The 25,704-nt window shown below is 37.3% G+C and overlaps 1 protein-coding gene across 2 annotated transcripts in view; it reads right to left on the bottom strand.

The window, feature by feature from the left end:
- NPSR1 (neuropeptide S receptor 1) overlaps nucleotides 1-25,704 on the bottom strand; it is a 221,313-nt gene that overhangs the window by 61,701 nt on the left and 133,908 nt on the right. For both annotated transcript variants that reach the window (XM_004045301.4, XM_004045300.5), the window contains exon 4: nucleotides 4,988-5,081. In XM_004045301.4, the coding sequence (XP_004045349.2) occupies nucleotides 4,988-5,081 (94 nt within the window). The remainder of the gene's footprint in view (nucleotides 1-4,987; nucleotides 5,082-25,704) is intronic.

Genomic DNA, 25,704 nt, shown 5'->3' with positions numbered 1-25,704 from the left:
GTCCTGAATATCCTTGTTAACCTTCTGTCTCGTTGATCTGTCTAATATTGACAGTGGGGTGTTAAAGTCTCCCATTATTATTGTGTTGGAGTCTAAGTCTCTCCGTAGGTCTCTAAGGACTTGCTTTATGAATCTGGGTGCTCCTGTGTTGGGTGCATATATATTTAGGATAGTTGGGCTCTTCTTGTTGAATTGATCCCTTTACCATTATGTAATGGCCTTCTTTGACTCTTTTGATCTTTGTTGGTTTAAAGTCTGTTTTATCAGAGACTGGGATTGCAACCCCTGCTTTTTTTTGCTTTCCATTTTCTTGGTAGATCTTCCTCCATCCCTTTATTTTGAGCCTATTTGTATCTCTGCACATGTGATGAGTCTCCTGAATACAGCACACTGACGGGTCCTGACTCTTTATCCAATTTGCCAGTCTGTGTCTTTTAATTGGAGCATTTAGCCCATTTACATTTAAGGTTAATATTGTTATATGTGAATTTGATCCTATCATTATGATGTTAGCTGGTTATTTTGCCCGTTAGTTGATGCAGTTTCTTCCTAGCATCAATGGTCTTTACAATTTGGCATGTTTTTGCAGCGGCTGGTACTGGTTGTTCCTTTCCATATTTAGTGCTTCCTTCAGGAGCTCTTGTAAGGCAGGCCTGGTGGTGACAAAATCTCTCAGCATTTGTTTTTCTGTAAAGGATTTTATTTCTCCTTCACTTATGAAACTTAGTTTGGCTGGATATGGAATTCTGGATTGAAAATTCTTCTCTTTAAGAATGTTGAATATTGGCCCCCACTCTCTTCTGGCTTGTAGGGTTTCTGCCAAGAGATCTGCTGTTAGTCTGATGGGCTTCCCTTTGTGGGTAACCTGACCTTTCTGGCTGCTGTTAACATTTTTTCCTTCATTTTAACCTTGGTGAATCTGACAATTACGTGTCTTGGGGTTGCTATTCTCGAGGAGTATCTTTATGGTGTTCTCTGTATTTCCTGAATTTGAATGTTGGCCTGCCTTGCTATGTTGGGGAAGTTCTGGATAATATCATGAAGAGTGTTTTCCAGCTTGGTTCCGTTCGCCCGATCAGTTTCAGGTACACCAATCAAATGTAGATTTGGTCTTTTCACATAGTACCATATTTCTTGGAGGCTTTGTTTCTTTTTAATCTTTTTTCTCTAACCATGTCTTCTCGCTTTATTTCATTAATTTGATCTTCAATCACTGGCACCCTTTCTTCCACTTGATTGAATTGGCTATTGAAGCTTGTGCATGCCTCACGAAGTTCTCGTGCCATGGTTTTCAGCTCCTTCAGGTCCTTTAAGGTCTTCTTTACACTGTTTATTCTAGTTAGCCATTCGTCTAACCTTTTTTCAAGGTTTTTAGCTTCCTTGCAATGGGTTTGAACATGCTCCTTTAGCTCGGAGGAGTAGTTTGTTATTACCGACCTTCTGAAGCCTACTTCTGTCAACTCGTCAAAGTCATTCTCTGTCCAGCTTTGTTCCATTGCTGGCAGGGAGTTGCAATCCTTTGGAGGAGAAGAGGCACTCTGATTTTTAGAATTTTCAGCTTTTCCACTCTGGTTTCTCCCCATCTTTGTGGTTTTATCTACCTTTGGTCTTTGATATTGGTGACCTACAGATGGGGTTTTGGTGTAGATGTCCTTTTTGTTGATGTTGGTGCTATTCCTTTCTGTTTGTTAGTTTCCCTTGTAACAGTCAGGTCCCTCAGCTGCAGATCTGTTGGAGTTTACTGGAGATCCACTCCAGACCCTGTTTGCCTGGGTATCACTAGCAGAGGCTGTGAACATCAAATATTGCAGAACAGCAAACATTGCTGCCTGATCCTTCCTCTGGAAGCTTTGTCCCAGAGGGGCACCCACCTATAGGAGGTGTCTGTTGGCCCCTACTGGGAGATGTCCCCCAGTTAGCATACACAGGTGTCAGGGACCCACTTGAGGAGGCAGTCTGTCCATTCTCAGAGTTCAAACGCCACGCTGGAAGAACCACTGTGCTCTTCAGAGCTGTCAAACAGGGACGTTTAAGTCTGCAGAAGCTGTCTGCTGCCTTTTGTTCAGCTATGTCCTGCCCGCAGAGGTGGAGCCTACAGAGGCAGTAGGCCTTGCTGAGCTGCAGTGGGCTCCACCCAGTTTGAGCTGCCAGGCCACTTTGTTTACCTACTAATGCCTCAGCAATAGTGGATGCTCCTCCCCTAGCCAGGCTACTGCCTCGCAGTTCAATTTCAGACTGCTGTACTAGCAGTGAGCAAGGCTCCAGACCTGCTGAGCCAGGCATGGGAGAGAATCTCCTTGTCTGCTGGTTTCTAAATCCTTGGGAAAAGCGCAGTATTTGGCAGGAGTGTCCCAGGTGCAGTGTATCCCAGCTTCCCTTGGCTAGGAAAGGGATATCCCCCAACCCCTTGTGCTTCCCAGGTGAGGCAATGCCCTGCCCTGCTTTGGCTCACCCTCCGTGGGCTGTACCCACTGTCCAACCAGTCCCAATGAGATGAACCAGGCACCTCAGTTGGAAATGCAGAAATCACCTGTCTTCTGCATCAATCATGCTGGGAGCTGCAGACCAGAGCTGTTCCTATTTGGCCATCTTGGAACAGATCCCCAGCAAATTCTTAAGTATACAATTTAGTATTGTTACTCATATGTCTTATGCTGTACAGTAGGCATAACAAGCATGATCAAAATAAATTAATTTTAATTGCACACAACACATTGATATGTTCTTCATGTAAAAATTACTGCCTTGCGTATAAGTTCCTGTGGTGGTCACACCACTGGTCTAACTCCCATAACTAGAAGTGAGGTCAAATGTCAAGTTTTGTGTGTTTTTGCAAATAGTTTTTTATTTTTCCTGGGGTTTCTTTTGTGTGTTCTCTCTTTCTGCTCCTCTCTATCTTTCTGTACACAATATCTAGCATTGTTTTGAGTTTTTGACTTTAATGTTATCGTTCACATGGATTTTTGTGCATATTGTTTTTGTCACTCAGCATACAATATGGATATGTTCATGTTGATGCATATTACTGCCCATGGCTCTTCCACTTCCACATCGAGAGGCAGGCTATATAGCATTTGAGGGCGCTGGAGCTAGACCCAGACTGTATGGGTTCAAATCCTGTTCCTGCACTTACTAGCTGTGACCTTGGGCAAATTACTTTCACTCTTGGAACAACAATTGCCTTACCTGTAAAATGCAGATAGTAATAGAGCCCACCTCACAGAGATATTATGAATATTAAAATATTTAATATGTATAAATCAGTTAGAATCATGAATGACACCTAGTATGCAATCAATAAACATAAGGTACTGAAACTTCTTCCATAGACTAGTTAGCCATTCCTCCACTGAGACACACCAAGGTTAGCAATGAATTCCTGCTATTGTAGGCAATGCCACAATATACATCACATATGTATACATGCGCATGTGTGGGTGTTTCTCCAGAGCAGATACCAAGAAGTCATATCAAAGGGCTGCACATTCTATATTTCAATAAGATGTGTTTACTTATACCCCTGTCAATAGTAAATGAAATTACCGGCCGGGCGCGGTGGCTCACGCCTGTAATCCCAGCACTTTGGGAGGCCGAGGCGGGCGGATCACGAGGTCAGGAGATCGAGACCATCCTGGCTAACATGGTGAAACCCCGTCTCTACTAAAAATACAAAAAAATTAGCCGGGCGTGGTGGCGGGCGCCTGTAGTCCCAGCTACTCGGGAGGCTGAGGCAGGAGAATGGCGTGAACCCGGGAGGCGGAGCTTGCAGTGAGCGGAGATCGCGCCACTGCACTCCAGGCTGGGTGACAGAGCGAGACTCTGTCTCAAAAAAAAAAAAAAAAAAAAAGAAATTACCCTATTTTACTCCACTTCTTGTAGATCCTTGATGACGTTAATTATATTTATCCTAAAATTCTGCTACTTCTATTAAATTTGCTTCCCTAGATCCAAATTGTGTGGAATGAGATTTTAAAGGTATTATCTGTTTTCTACAGTTTGGATTTTGTCACTTTTTAAATAATATTTGATTGCACTCATTTTTGTGGTTAAGATTTTTTGTTAGGTTCTTTATCAGTTTTCGAAGTTATCTGGAGGAAGGGACAACAGGTTGCTAAACACTGGCTTTGTATTTGCTTTCAGGGTGTGTGGAGGAGAGTGGTCTCTGATTGTGGGCAGAGCAGTAGGCAGCTAGTCTTGTGAATATGTACTCACCCTTCCTCTAGGGCATTACTGCTCCCCAGGGCCCCTCTCTGCCTCTTCAAATCCAGGGAAACTTGCTGTGATTAATCCTCTGTGTTGTACTTCAGAAATCACCTTGTCAGTTGCCTCGGGTCCTCTCCTGCACTCCACATTGATGCAGCTTGTTCAGGAAGTGCTCTTAAGGCCTCCCATCCCACTTCAGCATCTCCTAGGGGTTTTGTGGGCTGTGTGGTCTCAGCCTCCCCTCTGACCCATCTGCTTCCTTTTCTTAGGGATCCCTAGCCATTTCTGGATCAAGGAGAGTTTCCTTATTTTTTTTTTCCCAATATGATGATCAATTAAAAACATCTTTCCAATTATTTCTATGGTTTTGGATAAGGAGGACAATGTGTTTGTTTCTGGAAAATGAGAAGTTAGTGTGGGAGAGTTCATTTCTTTGGACAGGTATGCATGTCAACACTGCTCTAGAGGAAAAAGACGGAAGCATCAGCATCAAGCTGAATGGTCACAAAGTGGGTCAGCCACCCACCTTCCTTAGTGGCTCTGGGCTGTCCATGGGAACCATCGGCATTTTTCCAGGCATCTAAGTTTTCTTTTATACATCTTTTTAGACAATCAGACCCATGAAGTGAGGAAAGAGGTGGAAGAGGAGAATGAAGAGAGGAGAAGAAAGAGAAGGAAAGAGGAGGAAGATCACTATTATTAATAGTAAAATATTAGTGAAAATGATCCTACCCTCACTCAAGGACAGTTCTTTATGAAAGAGCACCTGGTAAAGCCAGCTCACCTCCTTGAAGGAACTTCATGGGGTAGACGATGGCATGGTATCTGTCTATGCTGAGGGACACCAGGACGTAGGTAGAGGCGTAGAGCAGCACAACCTAAAGACAGAAATGAGAGGAAGCTTATGACTTCAGAGAGGTGAGGGAAGGCACATAATGGAAAGAATAGCACCTTGTGTTATTTAGAAATCTGAGAGGTGAACCAAAGAAGGGGTGAGTGTTGGGTTAGGAAGGGAAATAACTCTCTTACATGGACAAGAGAAAGGGAAATACTGGGTGAAAGAGGGCAGTTTCCCAGCAAAGACCCCACCCTCAAGCCTGGAAACCAGTGGTCCTAAATGAGAACAGGTATTCCTGTTTTTGTGCCCAAAAAGTTGCCTTTTGGCCAGCTGCATGCCCCTATCTTGTACCCATATAAACCCCAAATCCCAGGCTCCAGGAGGAGATGAGCAGACGAATGGCAGAACAGCATGGCAGAGAAGGAGAGAAGAGAAGGAGGGTCTGAACACTAAGAGGAGTTCAGCTGGGGACAATCAGACAGGAGAATGGCCCTGGACAGCCAAACTGCAGGGGAAGATCATCTTCCCACTCCATCCCCCTTCCAGTTCCCCATCCATCCCGCTGAGAACCACCTCCACCACTCAATAAAACTCCTGCATTCATCCTTCAAGTCTGTGTGTGACCTGACTCTTCCTGGACTATGGACAAGGACGTGGGTACCAAGAGGGCACTGAGCTGGTTACCACTTAAGCCATCTGCAGATGGCGGAGTTAAAACAGCACTATAACACTGGGGCTTCAAGAGTCACAGGCACCCACCCCAGACACTACTGTGGGGCCGGAGTTCAATGCACTTGCCCTGGCTCCTGCACCTACCCTTCTGCATGCTCCCCCTCCTATAAGGAGTTTGAGCTTGAGGAAGCTGAACAGAGAGCCATACCCCTGTGATGTGATGGATGGACCAGGGAACTCTCCCTTTTCATCTCCACACCAGGAAGCAGAGTTTGGTTCCTGGTGCTAGAATTTATACTGCTGGCCATGATGAGTGGCAATGCTTCAGTTCTTTCTTGCTCACTTATTCCCTTGGCCTCTTGGAAACTCCATATTTCAGGATCAGTCCTTGACATTTGCATGGTACATTTGTTTGTAATTGACTTTTAAAGCTAAACTAATTTTCTCTGCCACAATTGACATTCCAGAATAATTAGAAACAAAAGTTCATTTGCTTTTTATCAGTGGGAGTCAAGAGATGATAGAAGGGTTCCGGTTTTAGGGAGCCTATGTGCGGTGTTGAATCATTTATCATCATCAGCACTGACACCATCAGAGAGCTCCCCTTTTTCATCCACTTCATTAGGCTCAGGATCTGGGTCTCCTCTTCCTTCCCACTGTCTCTTTTATTAACTTTACCCACACCTTTTAATTATCTGTGTACAATCTTTTTTTTGCATAATTAGCAGAAAGGGAAATTGGGATTTAAGAAGTTAATTTCTCTTATGTGAACAGCATATTTAGAATGTGATTAAATGAAATATATTTGAAGGGATGATCAAGGTGGACATTTTTCAGGTAACTTGGAGCCTCATTTCTATCAAGAATCTGGCCGTATCTCCACTGTGTAACATTAGGATCAAATCCAGAGGGAGTAGAAGAGTAACTTGTAGATTGAAGTCTAATGGAGAGCATTTACTTCACTTTCTTCTTGGCAGTTATCTTTGTTCTGAATTCGTGCCATTTTGTTCTTTCTCTGGCTCAGACAAATAACAATCAAGCACATTGTGGTTCTTTATGATTTGTTATTTCTACAAATGCATCTCAGCACTAATGTTGTGAAAGCCACCATAGGGAGGAAGTTCTGAGGAATGATTAGAAATTGAAGGCTCATAAGAAAGAATGAGATAATGTGCTTTGCAGGCACATGGATGGACATGGATGGAGGGAGTTATCTTCAGCAAACTAATGCAAGAACAGAGAATAAAATACTGTATATTCTCACTTATAAGTGGAAGCTAACTGATGAGAACACACAGATACATAGAGGGGAACAAAACACACTGGGGCCTATAGGAGGGTGTAGGGTGGGAGGAGGATTAGGATCAGGAAAAATAACTAATGAATATGAAGCTTAATACCTGGGTGATGAAATAATCTGTACAACAAACCCCCATGACACAAGTTTACCTGTATAACAAACCTGTACATGTACCCCTCAACTTAAAATAAAAGTTAGAAAAAAGGTTTAAAAAAAGAAATTGAAGGCTCCCCTGAAAACTATAAGAAAAAATTATCTCTTGGGAAAAGGTGATAAATAGAGAAAGAGAAAAATGGAAGACTAGGTTTAAGAAAAAAAAAAATCGATCGTCTACTTAGATAAAACTGGGGTTTCTACCTGTGATCCATGAATTTAGCATTATTAAGGCTGGCAACAAACAGAGGAGGAGGTGGCATCAGAGAAGGATGAAAAAGAAAGCACACAATGGCAGAACCCTGTGGAGTGGAACATCATGGTGAGGTTATAAGGATCTTGGGGCTCTGTGGCTGTCTTGAGGGAGGTGACAGGCACAGTTCAGAATCTGGAGCAGGAGGAAGAGCCATAAACAGGAGTGTCCAGAAGAGCAGTCAATGTTGATAAAAAGATGCTGACACTGAGATACAATCAAAAGAGTATTTAATTTCAGAGATTAACCATCTTCAGGCATTTAAGGCAGGGTAAAAAAAAATAAAGGTTACCTAAAAGAAATGCATCTTAAATTATCATACCTCTTTCCCACAAAAAGTAATGCCAGAAAACAGTATAACAACATGTTCAGAGTTTTGAAAAAAAATTGTGATTCAAGAACTTTGTAAATATGATTTCTGTGCCAAGGCACAGAACAATTTTCTCAGATATATAAGAAGGAAGAAAATATAACATTTTCTAGTCTTCCTGGCATACTTCAGCTAATTGAGAATTGAATTAAAATTAAGAATTCAAGAAGAGGGAAGAGCATAGAATAATAACAACTATGGTAAGCAATGAAGTTAGAAACACATGAAATGCTTACAAAATAATTATAAATATGACTATGGAACATTTCAGGAAAAACTTAAGGGAGTTGAGTGAAGGGACAGAGTACAAAGAAAGACATCATGTTCAATTTTGTTATGTATTTTTGGTATCTCTTTTGTTTTTTAACCTTGATAGAGATATATTAAAGCTAAAAGTTAAAGATAAGCTATGATAGAGTAAAATAAAAATGGAGAAATTTTAATTAGTTTCCTATGGTGGCTGTAACAAATTACTTGATGGCTTAAAACAACATAAATTTATTCTCACACAGCTCTGGAGACCAGAAGTCCAAAATTAGTTCTACTGGGCAAAAATAAAAGTTTGGCAAGCCCATGAGTCCTCCAGAGACTCTAGGGGAGAATCTGCCCCTTGCCTCTTCTGGCTTCAGGTGACTGCCAGCAGTCCTTGGCGTGGGACCATATCGGCCCAAGCTCTGCCTTTTCCTCTTCTGTCTGTGTGTCACACTCCCTTCTACCACCCTGTTATGATTAAATGTGGGAATCACTGGGATAAACCAGAATAATCTCCCAGTTTTAAGATCTTTAATTTGATTACATTTGTGAAGTTCCCTTTTCTTATATAAGGTAACATCGCAGGTTCCAGGGATTACGATACGGATTTTGTGGCGGTGGTGGTGGGGGGCAGGGGTGGGGAGCTTTTTTCAAGCCTACCACAATTGATAATCAAATAAAAAGAAAAAACAAGTAAATAGCAAGAAACAAACAAAAAACCCTTAATATAGAAAGACTAAAATGAGGTAACTGAAATTACACCAAACCAAAACACTATTTGTCGCAATACATGGGAATGACTTAAGGTCTTTCATTAAGAAAATAACTTATTTTAAAACTTCCCTAGAATCTAATTCTATGCTGTTTAAAAGAGAAAAATTTTAAACCACATGACTTAGATATCTAAGTGTGGAAATAGAGGGATGGTCAAAGGTATATCAAGAAAGTAAAAATTAAAGAAGGCATTCATTACAACACTGCTATTAGACAAATTAAATTCAAAGCAAACAGCATTTCATGTGATAAAGGATTATTTATACTGATAAAAGATACAACACATGATGGCAATAGGATATTCACAAAGTTATATGTAACAAGTAACATAACTCTAAATATATAATGAAACCATTCAAAGTTTTACAGAAGAATAAACAAAAATATACTGATAGAAAAAAATAGACTTCATAACATAAGAATAATACACATTGCTATAAAATATCTAGACATTTCAAAAATTGGCAATATACTAAACTACCAAGAAAAAAAACCCTCTCAATAGCTCTAAAAAGTAAGACTTACGCAAATCACATATTTAAAACAATGAGCAATGAAGCAGAAATTAGTAACATGTTTTTTCAAAAAATACCACTTGGAAATTTAAACACCCTCATAATTAACTCGAGTCAAGAAGGAAATCAAAGTACAATTATAGTCAATTCGTAAATGTCAACAATGAAAACTCTACACATCAACAACATATGGGATACCATTTGGAGAACAGATGGCAGCTTGAGGACATATGTCTGAATTCTCACTACCCCACCCCTTAATTCTGACAGAAATGACCTAGGAAATATAAAACTAAAGAAAATCTTGCACAGAGAAGTGAGACTTAAATGCTGGAAACAGAGAAATTTTACTTAGCAAAATGCCAGATTGTATTCATATAAAGGAGGATCCCTGGACTGACTTTAAGAAAATAGACTTTATTTTTCAGAACAATTTTATATTTACAAAAAATTGCAAACAACACAGAGGGTTTCCCTATGACTCCCTCCCATCTATATACTTTTCCTTGTCATTAACATCTTGTAGTTCATTTGTTAAAATTGATGAACCAATATGGATATATTATCATTAACTAAAGTCCATTGTTTATATTAAGGTTCACTCTGTGTTGGACAGGTCTATGGGTTTTGACCATTGCATAATGTTATGTACCCACCATTATAATATCAGAAGGGTTTCACTGTCCTAAAAAATCCACTGCTTTTATCTATTCATCTCTTTCCTACTCCAAATCTCTGGCAACACTTGTTTCTTGCTCTTCTACAGTTTTGCCTTTTTGAGAATGTAATATAGTTGAATCATTTAGTATGTAGCTTTTTCAGACTGGCTTCTTTCACTTAGCAATGGGCATTTAAGATTCCTCCATGTCTTTTCATGGCTGGATAGCACATTTTGTTATATCACTGAATAATATCCCATTTAATGGATGTACCGCAGCTTATCCATTCAGCTTTTGAGGAACCTCTTGTTTGCTTCCAGTTTTTGGTGATTATGAATAAAGCTACTATAAACATTCTTCTGTGGATATAAGTTGTCAACTCAACTGAGTAAATACATAGCCTTACAATTGCTGGGTTGTATGGTAAGACCATGCTTAGTTTTGTAAGAAACTGCTAAATTATCTTCCAAAGTGACTGTACTATTTTGAATTCCCAGCAGCAGTGAATGAAAGTTCCTGTTAATATTCGTCCTCATCAGCCATTGGTATTTTCAGTTTTTTTTGAATTTTAGTGATTATCTAATAGATGTGTAGTGTTGTCTCACTGTTGTTTTAATTTGCAATTCCCTAATGGCATATGATTTTGAGCTTGTATCTGTTTACTTGCCATATTCTTGGTGAAGTGTTTATTCAGATCTTTTGGCCGTTTTTGAAATGAGTTGTTTTCTTGTTGTTGAGTTTTAAGAGTTCTTTGTACATATTTGGATACAAATCCTTTATGAAATATATATTTTGCAGATATTTTCTCCCATTCTGAGGGCTGTCTTTTCATTCTCTTAAACAGTGTCCTTTGCAAAGTTGTAGATTTTCATAATGTCCAACATTTCAATCATTTTTCATGGATTATGCTTCTGGTGTTGTATCTAAAAACTCATAGACAAACACTAGGTCCCTTAAATCTTCTCCTATGTTATCTTCTAGTTGTTTTATATAATAGTATTGAGCATTATATTATATCTATGATCTAAACTGAGTTGGTTTTTGTGAAAGGCATAAGGTCTACATTAAGTTTTTTTTTTTTTTTTGCATGTGCATATTCAACCACTCTTTCAACTAAGACAGCCATTCTTGAAAAGGCTATCTCTCAATGCCTTTGCTCGTTTGTCAAAGACTAGTTGACTATCTTTTTGTATGTCTATTTCTGGGCTCTCTGTTCTGTTTCATCAATCTACTTGTTGATTCTTTTACCAATACCATGCTGTCTTGATTATGAAGCTTTATAGTAAGTCTTAAAATCAGGTAGTGTTGGTTGTTCAAACTTGCTCTTTTTCTTTAATATTGCATTGGTTATTCTGTGTCTCTTGCCTTTCCATATGATTTTGGAGTCTGTTTATATTGATAAAATATCTTGTTGGGACTTTGATTGGAATCGTATTGAATTTATAGATCACGTTGGGCAGAATAGACATCTTAACAATATTAAGTCTTCTTATTCATGAACATGGAACATCTCTTCATTTATTTAGATATTTGCTTTTTTTTTTCATCAGTTTTGTAGTCTTCTTCTATAGATCTTGTATATATTTTGTTAGATTTACACCTAAGTTTCATTTTTTGGTGTTCACATAAATGGTATTGTGTTTTTAATTTCAATCTCAACTTGGTAATTGCTGGAAAAAAACAACTGACTTTTGTATATTAACCTTCTATTCTGCAATGTTGCCATTTTTTTGCCTACTAGGTCTGGAAGTTTCTTTTTTGTTTGTTTTTATTTTTCTTGTCTATTCTTTCAGATTTTAACATAGACAATTACAAATTTATTAACAAAGACATTTTTATTTCATCTTTTCCAATGTATAAACTTTTTATTTACTTTTCTTGTCCTGTTAAATTATCTAAGACATCTAGTTCAGTGTTGAATGGCAGTGGCGAGAGAGGACATCTTTACCTTGTTCCCAGTCTTAGGACAAAAGCACCTAATTTCTTGCCATTAAATATGAGGTTAACTGTATGGTTTTTTTAGATGATGTTAATCAAGTTGAGGCAGTTTCTCTCTGTTTCCAGTTTGCTGAGTTTTTATTATAAATGGATACTGAATTTTGTTAAATGCTTTTCCTGTGTCCATTGATGGAAAAATCACATGATTTTCCTTCTTTATCTTGTTTGTGTGATAGATTATATTAATTGATTTTTAAATATTTAACCAGATTTTCATGCCTGGAATAAATCTCACTTGGCCACGGACTATAATTCTTTCTATACATGATTATACCTTTAAACAAAAATTTAAGTTGCTAATATTTATTGAGAATTTTTGCATTTATGTTCATGAGGGATATTGTTCTGTAGTTTTCCTTTCTTTTAATGTCATTGGTTTTAGAATTAGGGCAATTCTGGCCTCATGGAACAAGTCAGCAAGTATATGAATTAGGAATGGTTCCCTTTTCATCTGTTTTCTAGAGAAGACTGCAGATAATTGTTATCATTTTTTTTCTTAAATGATTGACAGAATTCACTAATGAACCCATCTGGGCCTGGTGTTTTCTTTTGTGGAAGATTATTAATTATTAATTGAGTTTCTTTAGTAGGTATAGGCCTATTCAAATTATCTATTTCACTTTATGTGAGTTTTGGCAGATTGAGCTTTTCAAGGAATAGGTTCATTTCATCTAAGCTATCAAACTTGTGGGCATAGAGTTGTTTATGGTATTTGTTTATCATTCTTTTGATGTCCACAGAATCAGTAGTGATGACCCCTCTTTCATTTATGATATTAGTCACTTGTGGCTTCCCTCTTCTTTTTTTTTTTCTACTCATGCTATCTTTTTTTAAATTTTATTTTATTATTATTGTACTTTAAGTTTTAGGGTACATGTGCACAATGTACAGGTTTGTTACATATGTATACATGTGCCATGCTGGTGTGCTGCACCCATTAACTTGTCATTTAGCATTAGGTATATCTCCTAATGCTATCCCTCCCCCCTCCCCCCACCCCACAACAGTCCCCAGAGTGTGATGTTCCCCTTCCTGTGTCCAGGTGTTCTCATTGTTCAATTCCCACCTATGAGTGCGAACCTGCAGTGTTTGATTGTTTGTCCTTGCGATAGTTTACTGAGAATGATGATTTCCAATTTCATCCATGTCCCTACAAAGGACATGAACTCATCATTTTTTATGGCTGCATAGTATTCCATGGTGTATATGTGCCACATTTTCTTAATCCAGTCTATCATTGTTGGACATTTGGGTTGGTTCCAAGTCTTTGCTATTGTGAATAGTGCCGCAATAAACATATGTGTGCATGTGTCTTTATAGCAGCATGATTTATAGTCCTTTGGGTAAATACCCAGTAATGGGATGGCTGGGTCAAATGGTATTTCTAGTTCTAGATCCCTGAGGAATCGCCACACTGACTTCCACAATGGTTGATCTAGTTTACAGTCCCGCCAACAGTGTAAAAGTGTTCCTATTTCTCCACATCCTCTCCAGCACCTGTTGTTTCCTGACTTTTTAATGATTGCCATTCTAACTGGTGTGAGATGGTATCTCATTGTGGTTTTGATTTGCATTTCTCTGATGGCCAGTGGTGGTGAGCATTTTTTCATGTGTTTTTTGGCTGCATAAATGTCTTCTTTTGAGAAGTGTCTGTTCATGTCCTTCACCCACTTTTTGATGGAGTTGTTTGTTTTTTTCTTGTAAATTTGTTTGAGTTCATTGTAGATTCTGGATATTAGCCCTTTGTCAGATGAGTAGGTTGTGAAAGTTTTCTCCCATTTTGTAGGTTGCCTGTTCACTCTGATGGTAGTTTCTTTTGCTGTGCAGAAGCTCTTTAGTTTAATTAGATCCCATTTGTCAATTTTGGCTTTTGTTGCCATTGCTTTTGGTGTCTTAGACACGAAGTCCTTGCCCATGCCTATGTCCTGAATGGTATTGCCTAGGTTTTCTGCTAGGGTTTTTATGGTTTTAGGTCTAACATTTAAGTCTTTAATCCATCTTGAATTGATTTTTGTATGACGTGTAAGGAAGGGATCCAGTATCAGCTTTCTACATATGGCTATCCAGTTTTCCCAGCACTGTTTATTAAATAGGGAATCCTTTCCCCATTGCTTGTTTTTCTCAGGTTTGTCAAAGATCAGATAGTTGTAGATATGCGGCATTATTTCTGAGGGCTCTGTTCTGTTCCATTGGTCTATATCTCTGTTTTGGTACCAGTACCATGCTGTTTTGGTTATTGTAGCCTTGCAGTATAGTTTGAAGTCAGGTAGTGTGATGCCTCCAGCTTTGTACTTTTGGCTTAGGATTGACTTGGCGATGCGGGCTCTTTTTTGGTTCCATATGAAGTTTAAAGTAGTTTTTTCCAGTTCTGTGAAGAAAGTCATTGGTAGCTTGATGGGGATGGCATTGAATCTATAAAATACCTTGGGCAGTATGGCCATTTTCACGATATTGATTCTTCCTATCCATGAGCATGGAATGTTCTTCCATTTCTTTGTATCCTCTTTTCATTGAGCAGTGGTTTCTAGTTCTCCTTGAAGAGGTCCTTCACGTCTCTTGTAAGTTGGATTCCTAGGTATTTTATTCTCTTTGAAGCAATTGTGAATGGGTGTTCCCTCATGATTTGGCTCTCTGTCTGTTATTGGTGTATAAGAATGCTTGTGATTTTTGTACATTGATTTTGTATCCTGAGACTTTGCTGAAGTTGCCTATCAGCTTAAGGAGATTTGGGGCTGAGATGATGGGGCTAGATATACAATCATGTCATCTGCAAACAGGGACAATTTGACTTCCTCTTTTCCTAATTGAATACTCTTTATTTCCTTCTCCTGCCTAATTGCCCTGGCCAGAACTTCCAACACTATGTTGAATAGGAGTGGTGAGAGAGGGCATCCCTGTCTTGTGCCAGTTTTCAAAGGGAATGCTTCCAGTTTTTGCCCATTCAATATGATATTGGCTGTGGGTTTGTCATAGATAGCTCTTATTATTTTGAGATACGTCCCATTAATACCTAATTTATTGAGAGTTTTTAGCATGAAGGGTTGTTGAATTTTGTCAAAGGCCTTTTCTGCATCTATTGAGATAATCATGTGGTTTTTGTCATTGGTTCTGTTTATATACTGGATTACATTTATTGATTTGTGTATATTGAACCAGCCTTGCATCCCAGGGATGAAACTGACTTGATCATGGTGATTAAGCTTTTTGATGTGCTGCTGGATTCGGTTTGCCAGTATTTTATTGAGGATTTTTGCATCAATGTTCATCAAGGATATTGGTCTAAAATTCTCTTTTTTTGTTGTGTCTCTGCCCGGCTTTGGTATCAGGATGATGCTGGCCTCATAAAATGAGTTAGGGAGGATTCCCTTTTTTTCTATTGATTGGAATAGTTTCAGAAGGAATGGTACCAGTTCCTCCTTGTACCTCTGGTAGAATTCGGCTGTGAATCCATCTGGTCCTGGATTCTTTTTGGTTGGTAAGCTATTGATTATTGCCACAATTTCAGAGCCTGTTATTGGTCTATTCAGAGATTCAACATCTTCCTGGTTTAGTCTTGGGAGGGTGTATGTGTCAAGGAATTTATCCATTTCTTCTAGATATTTGTGTAGAGGTATTTGTAGTATTCTCTGATGGTAGTTTGTATTTCTGTGGGATTGGTGGTGATATCCCCTTTATCATTTTTTATTGTGTCGATTTGATTCTTCTCTCTTTTTTCTTTTTTTATAGACAACTCATTTTTATTATTTTTATAACCACAAGCAATTCTTTTATTTTATTATTATTATACTTTAAGTTTTAGGGTACATGTGCACTATGTGCAGGTTAGTTACATATGTATACATGTACCATGCTGGTGTGCTGCACCCATTAACTCATCATTTAGCATTAGGTGTATCTCCTAAAGCTATCCCTCCCCCCTCCGCCCACCCCACAACAGTCCCCAGAGTGTGATGTTCCCCTTCTTGTGTCCATGTGTTCTCATTGTTCAATTCCCACCTATGAGTAAGAATATGCGGTGTTTGGTTTTTTGTTCTTGTGATAGTTTACTGAGAATGATGATTTCCAATTTCATCCATGTCCCTACAAAGGACAGGAACTCATCCTTTTTTATGGCTGCATAGTATTCCATGGTGTATATGTGCCACATTTTCTTAATCCAGTCTATCATTGTTGGACATTTGGGTTGGTTCCAAGTCTTTGCTATTGTGAATAGTGCCACAGTAAACATACATGTGCATGTGTCTTTATAGCAGCATGATTTATAGTCCTTTGGGTATATACCCAGTAATGGGATGGCTGGGTCAAATGGTATTTCTAGTTCTAGATCCCTGAGGAATCACCACACTGACTTCCACAAGGGTTGAACTAGTTTACAGTCCCACCAACAGTGTAAAAGTGTTCCTATTTCTCCACATCCTCTCCAGCAAAGTGGGCGAAGGACATGAACAGACTCTTTTCAAAAGAAGACATTTATGCAGCCAAAAAACACATGAAAAAATGCTCACCATCACTGCCCATCAGAGAAATGCAAATCAAAACTACAATGAGATACCATCTCACACCAGTTAGAATGGCAATCATTAGAAGTCTTTTTTTCTTTATTAGTCTTGCTAGCAGTCTATCAATTTTGTTGATCCTTTGAGAAAACCAGCTCCTGGATTCATTAATTTTTTGAAGGATTTTTTGTGTCTGTATTTCCTTCAGTTCTGGTCTGATTTTAGTTATTTCTTGCCTTCTGCTAGCTTTTGAATGTGTTTCCTCTTGCTTTTCTAGTTCTCTTAATTGTGATGTTAGGGTGTCAATTTTGGATCTTTCCTGCTTTCTCTTGTGGGCATTTAGTGCTATAAATTTCCCTCTACACACTGCTTTGAATGTGTCCCAGAGATTCTGGTATGTTGTGTCTTTGTTCTCATTGGTTTCAAAGAACATCTTTATTTCTGCCTTCATTTCCTTATGTACCTAGTAGTCATTCAGGAGCAGGTTTTTCAGTTTCCATGTAGTTGAGCGGTTTTGAGTGAGTTTCTTAACCCCGAGTTCTAGTTTGATTGCACTGTGGTCTGAGAGATAGTTTGTTATAATTTCTGTTCTTTTACATTTGCCGAGGACAGCTTTACTTCCAACTATGTGGTCAATTTTGGAATAGGTGTGGTGTGGTGCTGAAGAAAATGTATATTCTGTTGTTTTGGGGTGGAGAGTTCTGTAGATGTCTATTAGGTCTGCTTGGTGCAGAGCTGAGTTCAATTCCTGGGTATCCTTGTTAACTTTCTGTCTCGTTGATCTGTCTAATGTTGACAGTGGGGTGTTAAAGTCTCCCATTATTAATGTGTGGGAGTCTAAGTCTCTTTGTAGGTCACTCAGGACTTGCTTTATGAATCTGTGTGCTCCTGTATTGGGTGCATATATGTTTAAGATAGTTAGCTCTTCTTGTTGAATTGATCCCTTTACCATTATGTACTGGCCTTCTTTGTCTCTTTTGATCTTTGTTGGTTTAAAGTCTGTTTTATCAGAGACTAGGATTGCAACCCCTGCCTTTTTTTGTTTTCCATTTGCTTGGTAGATCTTCCTCCATCCTTTTATTTTGAGCCTATGTGTGTCTCTGCATGTGAGATGGGTTTCCTGAATACAGCACACTGATGGGTCTGGACTCTTTATCCAATTTGCCAGTCTGTGTCTTTTAATTGGAGCATTTAGCCCATTTACATTTAAAGTTAATATTGTTATATGTGAATTTGATCCTGTCATTATGATGTTAGCTGGTTATTTTGCTCGTTAGTTGATGCAGTTTCTTCCTACTCTCGATGGTCTTTACATTTTGTCATGGTTTTGCAGTGGCTGGTACCGGTTGTTCCTTTGCATGTTTAGTGCTTCCTTCAGGAGCTCTTTTAGGGCAGGCCTGGTGGTGACAAAATCTGTCAGCATTTGCTTGTCTGTAAAGTATTTTATTTCTCCTTCACTTATGAAGCTTAGTTTGGCTGGATATGAAATTCTGGGTTGAAAATTGTTTTCTTTAAGAATGTCGAATCCTCTTCTTTTCTTGATTAGCCTGGCTAGAAATTTATCAATTTTATTATCTTTTTAAAGAAACAGCTTTTGGTTTCATTGATTTTCAGTATTGAATTCCTGTTTTAAATTTAATTATTAATTTTTTCTGATTTTAATTAAATTTTTAATAGAAAAACAAAATAGTATACATTTATGCTGTATAACATGTGTTTATGTATACATGTGGAAAGGCTAAGTTAAGCTAATTAACATATTCATTACCTCACATACTTACTCTGCAGAGAAAATTTAAATTCTACTTCAGTTTAATAATTTATGCTCCAATTTTTATCATTTCTTTTATTCTGCTTTCTTTAGGCTTACATTTCTTTTCTTTCTCTAGTTTCCTAAGGCATAAGATTAGATTATTAATATCACATTTTTTTCTTTTCTAATATATCCATTCAGTGTTATAAATTTCCCTCAAAGAACTGCTTTTACTGCATCCTACAAACTATGATGTTACATTTTCATTTATTTCAAAATATTTCTTGAGATATCTTCTTCAATTCACTTATTACTTAGAAGTGTGTTGTTCAATCTCCAAACAGTTTGAAAATTTTCAGCTATCCTGCTGTTACTGATTTTTAGTTCTATTCTGTGTGTTCTGAGAGCACACTTTGTGTAATTTCTATTTTTTTACGTTGTTAAAATGTGTTTTATGGTCCATATGAAGTTTCTCTTGATGGAAATCCCATATAAGTTTGATAAGAAGATATATTCTGCTATTACTGGTTGAAGTATTCTATAAATGCCAATTAGATCCATTTAATTAATAGTTCAGTTCACTTTAACTGATAGCTGTTTAGTTAAATTGTATTTCTCTTTGCATTCAACCCCCCGCCCCTTTTTTTTAGACAGAGTCTCACTCTGTCACCCAGGCTGGAGTGTAGTGGTACAATCTTGGATCACTGCAACCTTCGCCTTCCAGGTTCAAGAGATTCTCCTGCTTCAGCCTCCCAAGTAGCTGGGATTACAGGTGCGTGCCACCACATCTGGCCTATTTTTGTATTTTTAGTAGACACGGGGTTTCACCATGTTGGTCAGGCTGGCCACGAGCTGCTGACCTCAAGTGATCCACCTGCCTCGGCCTCCCAAAGTTCTGGGATTACAGGCATGGGCCACCCATGCCTGGGCTGCATCTCTTTTAATATTGTCATTCAGTTCACTTATCCTAATAAGTGGTAATAATGATTACCAATGCATTATTGCTATTTTTGTGTCGAGCAACTATCTATAGGTCAATTAAGAGTAAGAAAAGTAGCTTTCATTTGCCTTCATTTATTCCTTCTCAATTGCTCTTCCTTTATATTCATTTGTGCTTATTATTTTATCATTTTCCCCTTTATCTGAAGAAATTCTTTTAGCATTTTTTGTAAGAAAAGTTTACTTTTGAGAAATTTCCTGTTTTTGTATGTCTGAGAAAGTCTTTATTTCTTCTTCACTTTTGAAGAATAATTTCACTTGATAGAGAATTCTAGGTCAGGGGGATTTGTATTCTTTTCCCACTTTAAATATTTTATTATACTATCTTCTTACTTGGCTGATTTCTGATAAGTCAGGGGAAATTCTTATTATTGTTTATTTATCTGTAAGTTTCCCCCTCAACTTCTATCAGGATTTTATCTTTGTCTTTGGTTTTCTGCAGTTTGAATATGATATGCCTAGAGGTACATTTTTTCTGACATTTATTTTGCTTTGGTGTTCTCTGAGCTTCCTGGATCTCTGGATTGGTGTTTGCCATTAGTTTAGAAAATTTTTCATCTTTTATTGCTTCAAATACTTCTTCTGCTCTTTTCTTTTTTTGGTATTTCTGTTATATGTGTGTGCTACACTTTGTGTAATTGTCCCACAGTTCTTGGGAATTCTATTACATGTTTAAAAGTAGATTTTATTAGAGCAGTTTTAGATTAATAACATAATTGAGCAGAAGGTACAGATTTCCCATAAACCCCCTGTCCCCCATACACAGAGCCTCACTCATCATCACGCTTCCATGCAAGAGTGGTATATTTGTTACAGTGGATGAACCTACATTGACACATCATTGTCACCCAAAGTTCATAGTTTACATTAGGATTCACTCTTGGTGTTATACATTGTATTTTGACAAAAGTATAGACATGTGTCCACTGTTATAGTATAGTACAGAGTAGTTCTACTGCCCTTTGTTCCCCCTCTGTGCTCTGCCTCCCTCTCCCCAAGCCCTGGCAACCACTAATGTTTTCACTTTCTCCAGAGTTTTGCCTTTTCCAGAATGTCATAAAGTTGGAATCTACAGTATGTAGCTTCTCAGACTGTCACTTTTGCTTACTAATATGCATAAGTTTCTTCCATGTCTTTGCATGAGACACGTAACCTTTAAATAAGCTTGACAGCTCATTTCTTTTTAGCACTGAATAATATTTCATTGTATGGATGTACCACAGCTTATTTCTCCATTTACCTACCAAAGGACATCTTGGTTGCTTCCAAGTTTGGAAAATAGGAATAAACATGATATAAACGTTTGTATGCAGGAGTTTGTGGGAATATATGTTTTCAACTTATTTGGGTAAATACCCAGGAGCACAATTGCTGGAATGCATGGTAAGAATGTAATTTTGGAATAAACCACTAAACTGTCGCTGAAGTAACTGTGCTATTTTGTATTCCCACTAGCAATGAGTGAACGTTCCTGTTGCTTCACATTCTCAATAGCATTTTGTGTTGTTAATGTTTTAGATTTTGATTATTCTAATACATATGCAGTGCTATATCATTGTTTTAATTTGCAATTCCACAATAACAAAGATATTCATAAGTATATGAGCATCTTTTCATTTACTTATTTGCCTTCTGTGTAATTTTTTGGTGAGGTGTCTGTTTTTTTGACTATTTTAAAATCAGATTGTTCATTTACCTATTGTTGTGCTTTAAGAGCTCTTCTGTATATTTTGAATAACAATCTTTTATCAGGTATGCCTTTTGCAGATATATTCTCTTTAGTCTGTGGTTTGCTTCTCATTTGCCTTTTGCAGAGCAGAAATTTTAATTTTAATTTTAATAAATTCCAGCTTATCAGTTCTTTTTTTCATGGATCATGCCTTTGGTGTTGTATCTAAAAAGTCATCACCATACTCAAGGTCATCTAGGTTTTCTTTTATGTTCGTTTTTGTCATGGATATAAGATCTGTGTTTAGATTTATTATTAGGCGTGTGGATGTCTTCTTGTTTCAGCACCATTTGTTAAAATTATGACCTTTTCTCCATTGTATTTTGCTGTTTTGTGAATATCGGTTGAGTATATTTATGCCAGACTATTTCTGGGCTTGCTATTCTGTTCCATTGACCTGTTTGTTCTTTCACTAATAGCACACTGTCTTAATTACTATAGCTTTATAGTAAATATTGATTTTGGGAAGTATCAGTCCTTCAAATTTGTTCTTCACCTTCAATATTATGCTGACCATTCTGTATGTTTTGTCTTTCATATAAAGTTTAGAATCAGTTTGTTGATATCCACAAAATAACTTGCTGGGTTACTGACTGGGACTGTGTTGAATCTACATAGAGTAAGTTGAGAAGATCTGACACCTTGACAATATTGAATCTTCCTGTGTATACATGGAATAACTCTTTGTTTATTTAGTTTTTCTTTGATTACTTTCATTCAAGTTTCGTAGTTTTCCTTGTATAGATCTTGTACATATTTTATTAAATTTATACCTAATTATTTCATTTTCAGGGGTGCTAATGCAGATAATATTGTTTTTAATATCAAATTATACTTGTTTATTGCTGTTATATAGGAAAGCAATGAACTTTTGTATATTAACATATTCTGTAATCTTGCTTTAATTGCCTATTAGTTCTGGGAGAGTTTTTTTGGTTAATTATTTTGGATTTTCTGCATAGACAATCATGTCACCTGCAACATTTTATTTCTCTCCTCCAATTAGTGTATCTTTTATTTCCTTTTTTGTCTCATTGCACTAGCTAGGACTTACTGTACAATGATGAAAAGGAATGTGAGAGGGAAATCCTTGTTTTCTTCCTAATCTTAGCAAGAAAGCTCATAGTTTCTCACTATTAAATATGATGTCAAGATGAAGGCTGTTTTGTAGATGTTATTTTTCAAGTTGAGGAAGATTACTTTCTATTCCTAGTTTACTGAATTTTTTTGAAATCATAATAGGTGTTGTAATTTGTTAAACACTTTTTAAAAATCTGTTGTTATAATCTTGTGACTTTTCTTCTTTAGCCTATTGATATAATGGGTTACATTAACTGATATCCAATGTTGAACCAGTCTTACTTTTTTGGGATAAGCCTTACTTGTTTGTGGTTTATAATTCTTTTTTCTTTTTTTAAGAGTTAGGGTCTCACTCTGTCACCCAGGCTGGAGTGCAGTGGCACAATCATAGCTCACTGTAGCCTCTAACCCCTGGGCTCAAATAATCCTCCTGCCTCAACCTCCCAAGTAGCTAGGAGTACAGGTATGCACCACCATGCTTGGCTAATTTTTGTATTTATTGTAGGTACAGCGTCTTGCTGTGTTGCCTAGGCTTATCTCAAGTGTATAATTATTTTTATAAATTTGTTGGATTGACTTGCTAATATTTGTTGAGAAATTTTGCATCTATATTCATCAGATATATTGATGTGTTTTTTTCCTTGCAATATTTTTGTCTGCTTTTGGTATTAGTGTAATGCTGACCTTATACAATGAGTTAGAAAATATTGCCTCTGCTTCTATATTTTCAATGCAACTGTAGAGACTTGGTGTAGTTTTCTTTCCTAAATGTTTGGTGGAATACTCCAGTGAACCCATCTGGGCTTGATGCTTTCTGTTTTGGAAGTGTATTCAATAATTAATTCCTTTAATACAATTAACAGTATTTAGATTGCCTATTTCTCCCTGTATGAGTTATAATAGACTGTATCTTTCAAGGAATTGGTCCATCTTAACTAGGTTATAAAATCTGTGAGATAAGATTGTTCATAATATTCCTTTCTTAACCTTTCTAAAATTTTATTTTATTTTTAATTGAGCCAGAATAATTGTACATATTTATGTGGTACAATATGAGGTTTTGATATATGTATATATTGTGTAATGCTCAAATCAGGGTAATTAGAATATCCATCATCTTAAACATTTATCATTTCTTTGTGGTGAGAACATTTAAAATCCTTTCTTCTAGTTATTTTGAAATATATAATACACTATTTTTTTTTATATTCACCCTGATGTGCAATAGAACACTAGAACCTGTTCCTCTATTTAACTTTAACATTGTACTCATTGACCAGTGTTCTCCCATACCCTCTTTTGCTTACCCTCACCAGCTTCTTCTAACCACTATTCTACTCTCAGCTTCTATGAGATCAACTTTTTAAGATTCCACATATCAGTGAAATCATGCAGTAGTTTTCTTTCTGTGCTTAGCTTATTTCACTTGACACAATGTTCTCCAGGTTCATCTATGTTGTCACAGATGAAACAATTTCTTTCTTTTTTATGAATGAATAGTATTGCATATTATGTATATACAAAGATTTTTAAATTCATTCATCCATTGATGGACATAGATTGTTGCCATATCTTGGCTATTATGAATAGTGCTGCAATAAACACAGGACAGCAGATGTCTCTTTGACATACTGATTTCATTACTTTTGGGTTTATACCCATTAGTGGGATTGCTGGATCATATGGCAGTTCAATTTTTAATTTTTCAAGGAACTTCCATACTGTTTTTATAGTGACTGTTCTAATTTACATTCCCACCAACAATATGTAAGAGTTTCCTTTCTCCACATCCTTGCCAACACTTGTTATCATTTGTCTTTCTGTAGTAGCCATTCTAACTAGACTGAGGTGGTATCTTACTGTGGTTTGGATTTGTATTTCCCTAATGACTAGGGATGTTAAGCACATTTTCGTATACATGTTGCCCATTTGTATATCTTCTTTTGTATATATATTTTTTGAGAAATGTCTATTCAGGTCATTTGCCCATTTTTTGGATTGGGTTTATTTTTTGTTTTTTGCTATTGAGTTGTTTGAGTTTCTCATATATTCTGGATATTAACTCCTCATCAGATGCATAGTTTGCCAATATAGTCTCCCATTCTGTAAACTGTATCTTTACTCTGTTGATAGTTCTTTTGCTGTGCAGAAGCTTTTTAGTTTCCTGCAATCCCATTTGTATACTTTTGCTTTTGTTGCCTGTGTTTTTTGTTTTCCTAGATGGGGGTCTCACTATGTTGCCCAGGCTGGTCTTGAACTCCTGGGCTCAAACAATCCTCTCACTTCAGTCTCTCATGTAGCTAGGACTACTAACTCATGCCAATATGCCTGGTTATTTATTTTTATTTTTACTTTTTGTAGAGACAGGGTCTTGCTATGTTTCCCAAGCTGGTCTCAAACTCCTGGTCTCAAATCCTCCTGCTTTGGCTTCCCAAGGTGCTGGTATTATAAGCATGAGCCACTGCACACAGCCTATGTTTTTGTTTGTTTGTTTGTTTTGAGACAGGGTCTCTCTCTGTTGCCCAGGCTGAAGTGCAATGGTGCTGTCATGGCTCACTGAAGCCTTGACAACCTGAGTTCAAGCAATCCTACTACCTCAGCCTCCTGAGTAGCTGGGACTACAGACACACACCCACCATGCCTGGCTAATATATATATATATACACACACACACACATACACACACACACACACACATACACATATATACACACACACACATATATGTACATATATACACACACACTTATATATATGTACATATATATGTGTGTGTATATATGTACATATATGTGTGTGTATATATATGTACATATATATGTGTGTGTGTATATATGTACATATATATGTGTGTGTGTGTGTTTTTGTAGAGATAGGGTTTTGCCATGTTTCCCTGGCTGGTCTTGAACACCTGGGCTCAAGCCATTCACCAGCCTCAACCTCCCAAAGTACTAGGACTACATGCGTGAGCCACCTTGCCTGGTACTATTTTTTAAATTGAGTTGTAGATGTTTCTAATATATTTTGGATTTTAACCCTTTATCATATGTATGGCTTGTAAATATTTACTCCCTTTCCATAGGTCACCTTTTCATTTGATTCATTGTTTTCTTTATTGCACCAGAGTTATTTAGTTTAATGTTGTCCCACTTGTCTATTTGTGGTTTTGTTTCTTGAGTTTTTGGTGTCTTATCCAAAAAAATCACTGCCAAGAGAAATGTCAAGGAACATTTCCCCTGCTTTTATCTAGGAATTTTATAGTTTAAGGTCTTACATTTAAGTCTTTAATCTGTTTTGAGTTGATTTTTTTCTGTATTGTATAAGTTAAGGGTTAAATTGCACTCTTCTCATGTAGATGTCCAGTTTTCCAACACCTTGTTGAGGAGACTGCCCTTTCCCCATTGTTTATTTTTGGCACCACTGTTTATTTTTGGCATCACTGTTGAAGATCAGTGGACCATACATACATGGATTTATTTCTGGCTTCTTTATTCTGTTTCATCTGTCTATATGTCTGCCTTCATGCCAGTACAACACTGTTTCGATTACTGTAGCTTCATAATATATTTTTGTAAGCAGGAAGTGTGAGGCCTTGAGCTTTGTTCTTTCTCAAGTTAACACTGGCAATTCTGGGACTTTTGTAATTTAATTTGAATTTTT

This window comes from Gorilla gorilla, chromosome 6 (assembly GCF_029281585.2).
Source record: "Gorilla gorilla gorilla isolate KB3781 chromosome 6, NHGRI_mGorGor1-v2.1_pri, whole genome shotgun sequence".
NCBI lineage: Eukaryota > Metazoa > Chordata > Mammalia > Primates > Hominidae > Gorilla > Gorilla gorilla.
This window is presented reverse-complemented; position numbering and strand designations above follow the sequence as displayed.